The sequence below is a fragment of the Oratosquilla oratoria genome, chromosome 40, assembly GCF_046742065.1.
Source record: "Oratosquilla oratoria isolate Oo_2021 chromosome 40, ASM4674206v1, whole genome shotgun sequence".
Classification (NCBI taxonomy): Eukaryota; Metazoa; Arthropoda; class Malacostraca; order Stomatopoda; family Squillidae; genus Oratosquilla; species Oratosquilla oratoria.
Window position 1 is genome coordinate 16,302,960 of NC_134816.1, and position 7,500 is coordinate 16,310,459.

Below are 7,500 nucleotides of genomic sequence, written 5' to 3' on the forward strand. Positions count from 1 at the left end.
TATATATATGCATATATATATATATATATATATATATATATATATATATATATATATTGGTGTATTTCGGTAGCAGGTTCTCATGTAGACAATTTTGATTGAAGTTCACAGCAGCTTCTGCGTTCACGACTTTTTTGCTGAGAAGTTCTACATCTCTGATGATGGAACGGTGAGCAATGGGTAGCTCCCATAAAAGTTGTTCGAAAGACATAGAAAGTTCTTGTAGATGAAGAACACTTTATTAAAACAAGCTTTCGACCTACATAGGTCATCTTCAGGTTATGGTACAGGCAAAGAAGGGAACAGTTTATATAGGGAACTAAATACAGAATGGAAGAAAAGGAGGAACGTGATTGGTCGAGGCTGGCCAATAGGGATCTAGGCATTGACCCGACGGCAGAATGTTCCGGCAAATAGACGGCGTCGCTATGGGTTCGCCCCTAGGCGTTCTTTTTGCCAATTTCTTTATGGGTCGCATAGAAAGAGACGTCTTCTCCATCCAACAGAAGCCACGAATCTACGCCAGGTATATCGATGACATCTTCGTATTGGCTAAAGACGATGACGAATTACAACACCTCCACCATTGCCTTCAGGAGGCATCGGGACTCAATCTCTCTGTAGAAAACAGTTCAGACGGATGTCTTCCTTTCCTCGATATTTTAGTTAACCAGCAACCGCATGGATTTTACACGAAAGTATTCTGTAAACCGACCAACCCAGGACTTTGCCTCAACGGAAGGAGTGAGTGTCCTGACAGGTACAAACGCGCCACAATCTCCGCGTATGTGAGGAGAGCACTCACACATTGCAGTAGCTGGCAGACCGTCCATGAGGAATTAGAACGAGCCACCCAGGTCCTCGTGAATAATGGATATTCAAACTCAGAAGTCTCCAAAGCTATCAACATCCAGCTTGACAGGTGGTACAACAAAGAAAATACCGCAACATCTGCAGGACACCATTTCCGTCTGTACTACCGTGGATACATGAACAGCCAATACAAACAAGATGAAAGAGCCCTTAAGGATATAATTTCCAAATACGTAGAAACCACCAACAAGGACGACAGACTGAACCTCACAATCTTCTACAAAAACAAGAAAACACATCACCTCCTCCTAAAAAACAGCCCCAAAACTGACATCCCAGAGCTTCAACGTAGCCATCTAGTGTACGAATATAAATGCCTTTCAGGGAACTGTGCAGCCCTGCCCTCTACGTACATTGGAAGAACTACTACGAAGCTCTCCAGGCGCCTCACACTCCATCTATCAAACGGAGCTCCAAAGAAGCACTCAGAAGAGGTTCACGGGGTTAGTCTGACCAGAGAAATGCTAGTCGGAGGAACTTCCATCCTGCATATCGAAAAAGATTACTCCCGTCTACGTATATTGGAAGCCCTTTATATAAAAAACAAAAACCCTTCTCTCAACTCACAAATCACTGACATGTACATAATTCCTAGCCTTAGAAATTTCCAAAACAGTTATAAGATAGTTAGAGAAGAGGACGAACGGCGTACGGCTCAGGCAGGTTCGCAAGCGGGATCCCGGGTCAATGCCTAGATCCCTATTGGCCAGCCTCGACCAATCACGTTCCTCCTTTTCTTCCATTCTGTATTTAGTTCCCTATATAAACTGTTCCCTTCTTTGCCTGTACCATAACCTGAAGATGACCTATGTAGGTCGAAAGCTTGTTTTAATAAAGTGTTCTTCATCTACAAGAACTTTCTATGTCTTTCGAACAACTTTTATGGGAGCTACCCATTGCTCACCGTTCCATCATCAGAGATGTAGAACTTCTCAGCAAAAAAGTCGTGAACGCAGAAGCTGCTGTGAACTTCAATCAAAATATATATATGCATATACGATTAAACTTTGCAGCAGCTTCTGCATTCACAAGTTTCTTGCTGACATGTTCAACTTTTCTAATACTTGAACGTTGAATATCGTTGAGTTGTCTTATTATGTGTCCAAACTTCATTTGGAATGAATGTAAAGACAATACTAACTTCTTAATTTTACTAGTAGAGCTTTTGCCTAACTTTAGGCATCTTCAGTACAAATTGAATACAAATAGTAAAGGTGACAATATATACAAAGAACATATGGAACATTAGGAGAGACGGGAAATCGGACAGTCACTCAGGAGACAGGATCTGATGTTCCGCCCACTGGGTCAACGGTGAACCTATGCCTGTGATCTAAACACTTAGAAGTAGGAATGATAAATTGGTCGGGATTTTGTTTGTTCATGGTGGGGTTTTGTCTTTTAATGTGAAGTGCTTCTAAGATGAGAAGGCGTCTGTAGTTCGATTCCTTTTGTAGAATGATGGTTCCTTCTTCTAGATCCTTCCTTGTGACTGGGGATTGATGTGTGTCAATGTGATGTTGTTTTATGGCTCCATTAGAGAGGTGAAGGTTCAGGCGTCTTGATAGTCTTGTTGTAGTCGACCCGATGTACTTTTCATTAAGGGTTTCACAGTTCCCTTTTTTACATGTGTATTCGTACACAAGGTGGCTACGTTGGAATACCGGGGTTCGCTGGCTAGGGCTATTATTAAGGAGGAGGTGGGACGTTTTCCTATTCTGGTACCAAATGTTTAGGTGGATTTTGTCGTCACTGTTGGAGGGTCTGACGTTTTTTCTGATGATCTTCCTGATGGCGTCCTCATCTGCTCTATAATGGGAGGACATAGTGTTCTTGTAAAATATAGTGATCTTATGTCCTGTTTGAATGTTGTCGGTCGGGGGCCTGTACCATCTCTCCAGGTGTGTGTTGATGACATTTTGTACCTCTTTGTTTGAGAAACCGTTGTTGACCAGGACTTGTGTGATCCTGTCTAGCTCGGCGTGGGTACGGTTCCAATCACTGCAGTGCGACAGGGCTCTTCTGACGTAAGCATCTATGGTGGACTTACGGTATCGCGATGGGCATTCACTGTTCCCGTTTAGGCAAAGACCAGGGTTGGATGGTTTGGAGTAAACTCCGGTCTTGAAACTTTGAGAACTGGCATCGATCTTAACGTCCAGGAAAGGGAATTGTCCGTTGACGCTGTTCTGTGCTGAAATTTAGGCCAGAAACACGCTGTAAGGTAGTCTTTAGGTCTTCTAACTCCCTTTGGTCCCTTACGAGGACGAAAATATCGTCCACGTACCAAGTATAAATAGGAGGCTTACGGGTGGTGCTGAAAACCTCCCTCTCCACCATGCCCATGAAAAAAAATTAGCAAAGAGGACACCCAGAGGTGAGCCCATCGCGACACCGTCAATTTGTCTGTAAAGTTGTCCCCTGGGGCAGTAGAAAAGGGCCTCTTTGGTGCAGATTTCCAGTAATTGGCGTAAAAGATCTTTGGGGATTTTTAATTTGGAGGTTTCGCCCTCAGGGTAGACTTCTTGTAGAATGTAAATAATTGTCCTATCTACATCTATATTTGTGAAGAGGCTCTCAACATCGAGAGATGCTATGTCCCCTTCTGTATTGGCACCTTTGAGTATGGATGAGAAGTCCGCCGCAGACTCAATACAGTAATCTTTAGGAATGGAGTCAGAAGGCGATTCAATGTTTTTGATAAATGGTAGGTAGGGGTTGGAATCTGAGAGATGATGGGACGTAAAGGGTTGTTCTCCTTATGGGTTTTGACGTTGCCGAAACAATATCCTGGGGCATAATTACCAGAGAGCTTCTGTAGCTTAACTCCGTCGGCGGGGGCGTTAACAGCGTCTATGATTTTGTTAACCTTGGTCTTAAGGGATTCGATGGGATTTCTGGTAATTTTCTGGAATTTGGATACGTCTGCCAGCAAAGTATCGATTTTATCAAGGTACTCCTCGGTGGGAATGAGAACGAAACAGGCAGCCTTGTATTGCAAGGTTTTGTAGCAATGTACGCTGCTTCAATTATTTTTCTTTCTTGTTTTCTTAGCCCTTTGTGGAGTACCTCTGTATTTTCCCAGTCAGGAAGGTGGCCAAAATTGTCTATATGAACCACTAGAGAATTTGATGTCCGGTGGGCTTTTACGTCATTCTTGTGTTCATATAGTCGTTTTTTATTCCTCTGCCAGTTTCCCCAAAATAACTGACGGGACAGCTTTTACAAGGAATTCTATAAATCAGGCTGTCCTCAGCACCCATATGGTACTCATTTTTGTTTTTGTTTTTAATGATGTTATATATTTTGGTCCCTGTGCCATATGCAATTCTTAACCCTGCCTTGGTGAACAACTGTCCGATTTCATCTGCGTGTTTGGAATTGGGGACGGACAAAAAACCCCGGCTGTCCCCTTTGTTCTCACATATTTGGCTTTCTCTGGTTCTTTTTGTTATTCTTAAAGCTTTTTCTTTTAGTCTATGTAAGAGTCCTTGTGGGTAACACAGTTTCCTAAATATGTCAAAAATGTATTCAATTTCTCCTTGGAGAAATTCCTCACTGCACACCCGGTATGCTCTCAAAAAGAAACCTATTACTACCCCGCTTTTTATTCTTGGGTGGTGAGCAGAGTAGTAGTGGATAATGTCGTTTTTATTTGTGTTTTTTCTGTGTACTGAGAAAGCAGTCTTGTTCCCTTTTCTCCATATTACCGTGTCTAGGAAGGCCAATTTGTCATTCTCCTCTTGTTCCATAGTGAATTGTATGTTCTTTTCAATCCCATTGAGCATGTTAATTTATCTTTGAGATCCGTCTCCCTGGGGGTAATAGCAAGTACTTCATCCACGTACCGCAACCATGTTGTATCTTGACCCATTATTGTGGTAAAATGGTGCCTTTCTAGAACCTCCATGTATAAAGAGGCTAGAACACAACTAAGCGGACTCCCCATCGCAAGCCCACGGCACTGAAAATATTCTTCATTATTGGCAAGGGGGATTATTTGAAGTTAATATCCTTATGTGTTAAATTTGGTTCCTTCATATTCATTTGTTTGAGTGTACTGTAGATCACCCACTCAAATGAAGAGAGGTCACATTTACGGTCATATATAATTTTGTCTTAACTTAAATATATATATATATATATATATATATATATATATATATATATATTATTTTCGAAATATTAAAGGTCACATTTTTGGTCACATGTCATTTGTATCTTGATTTTTTTAAGTTGTTTTCTTTATCATTTTTAAAGTATAAAAGGTCACACTTTCGGTCATATGTCATTTGTATAAGTTCTAATTTATTTCTTTATCATTTTTGAAATATAAGTCACATACTTCAAGTGAATCACCCATGTAGTTCATATACTTAGATGTAGATAACACGCCGAAAAAAAGAATCGTGCATGTAGATTATAGTTTTAAATGTAGATTACACATTAAACAAAATATTCAAGATTTAGATAAACTACAGCAACGTTCTGAAAAGTGGCTAATGAAATTTAACATAAGTAAATACAAGGTTATGCACATAGGTAAAAATAACAGTAAGTACGATTACAAGTTATTTAGAAATTCGTTAACAAATTGTGGATAGTGAAAAGGATCTGGGCGTAATTATCAGTAACAATCTCAAATCATCTGAGCAGTGTATTTCAACCTCTGAAAGCGCAAATAATACTCTAGGACTGATTGCGCGATCTTTTGACTTCAAAAGTCCATCTCTCATTAACAAGCTATATAAATCGTTAGTTCGTCCACATTTGGAATATGCTGTTTTTGTATGGCCACCGAATCTCATTAAAGTCATTGACAGATTAGAAAAAGTACAACAGCGAGCCACAAAATTGATTCCAAATATCAAAAATATATCATACGAAAATCGACTAAAACATATGAATCGGTTTTCCCTAAAAAAGCGTAGACTCAGGGGTAACTTGATACTGGTCTTTAAGATTCTAAATGGAATTGACAACATCAAAAGTGACAATATTTTCACATTGAATGAGAATCCGACAAGAAATAATGGTCTCAAACTGTCAGGAAATAGATTTAATTTGGAAATGGGTAGAAACAACTTTGCCAACCGTGTAGTTAATGAATGGAATAAACTTCCTGCAGAGGCAGTGCAATGTAGTTCAGTTCGAAGCTTTAAGATTCATTTAGATAAACACCTAAGCAAGATGCTGTAATGCCTGCCATTTTTTATATTATTTGTTTATTTGTTGGTTATTATTTTTCTGTTTGTTTATTATTATTTGATTTATTATCATTTATTATCATCTATCTGTCAATTGATTATTATTTACTATTTATCTGTTTGTTTATTATTTAATTTTACCTATTTATTCATTTATTTTGTTTATTGTCATATTACAATTTCTATTCATTTATTTATCATTATTATAATTTTTATTCATTCATTTATCATTATTATAATTTTTTCGCATCCGACCTAGTTATAGACCAAAAAGGCCTCCTGTTGGCATGGTCCTCTTTTGTAATTCTTTGAATCGTACATGTAGATCACACTAGAATAGTACCGAAGTTTTCCATAGTTGAATGAAATCACTTGGCAATAGCTAGAATTGATATCAGAACAAAAAAAAAAAAATTCTAAATGTACATTTTTCTAGGTTTTGTGTTGACGCTAGCGATGGACGTTGCCGGAGCCGGAGTTGGCAAGGAGTGGACCATGACCTGGAATATGAACAACGAGCTCAACTGGAAGAACTGGAGGCTGCCCTGCAAAGGCCAGGAGGCTCTCTTCCCGGCGACTCTAAGCCATCCGGTGAGTGACTCCAAGCAAAGATGTACAGGTTCTATGCACGCTTGCAGAAAGGCGGGGCTCACGAGTCAAGTCACAATGCCTTCACCCAGTGGTCGCAAACAGGTAAAATGTAAGCAATCCCACTGCATAGAAATATAATGTTGATAGTTCTTGGCTGAATCAGACTTGGCTAGGCAATGTTACGTTGGGTTAGGTTAAGTTACATTTGGTTGGGTTAGGTTTGGTCAGATTAGGTAAAAACATAAATCTACAATGTGGCCTACGATTGGTAGTAGTTACAGAAGTCCTCGTGAAAGCCCCCCCCAAATAAGTGTGAATGCTTGTAGTTGAACTATAAACAATTCAAATTTTGCCAGGTAAATATTTGGGTAGTGGCGGCGGCTGGAAGAGCGCACCACAATGCATGTTCAAATAAAGGAAACGTAAAAATTTGTCGCATAGATTATTATGTATAACAAAATGTGTAAAAGTAACTGGTGCAAAAACAAATATGATAAGAAAGTAAAACTGAAAATTAGTATTGAATCCAAAATATAACTAGATGTATGGAACCAAAAATATAGCTAGTATATAATAATTCTTTTCTTCACAACTAATTACTATTAATGACGGAGTTTGAGAAGCTATGTAATCATGTAATGCCCAAAGTGGCCTCTACTATTTATCATTCACGAATGGACGTTAATCCCAACGTTGCTATAACCAAGCTATGTAGTGCCACCGTGGCATCCACAATATTTAATTAATGAATGGATGGGCGAGATGTATATAACGTCTTTATAAAACAGTGTTTGGTCAAGCACACCACTTTTGAGGATGACACTTCATC

At 39.3% G+C, this 7,500-nt stretch overlaps 1 protein-coding gene across 2 annotated transcripts in view; it reads left to right on the forward strand.

The window, feature by feature from the left end:
• Amnionless (amnion associated transmembrane protein) overlaps window positions 1-7,500 on the forward strand; it is a 99,690-nt gene that overhangs the window by 8,387 nt on the left and 83,803 nt on the right. For both annotated transcript variants that reach the window (XM_076177134.1, XM_076177135.1), the window contains exon 2: window positions 6,517-6,671. In XM_076177134.1, coding sequence (XP_076033249.1) covers window positions 6,517-6,671 — 155 coding nt within the window. The remainder of the gene's footprint in view (window positions 1-6,516; window positions 6,672-7,500) is intronic.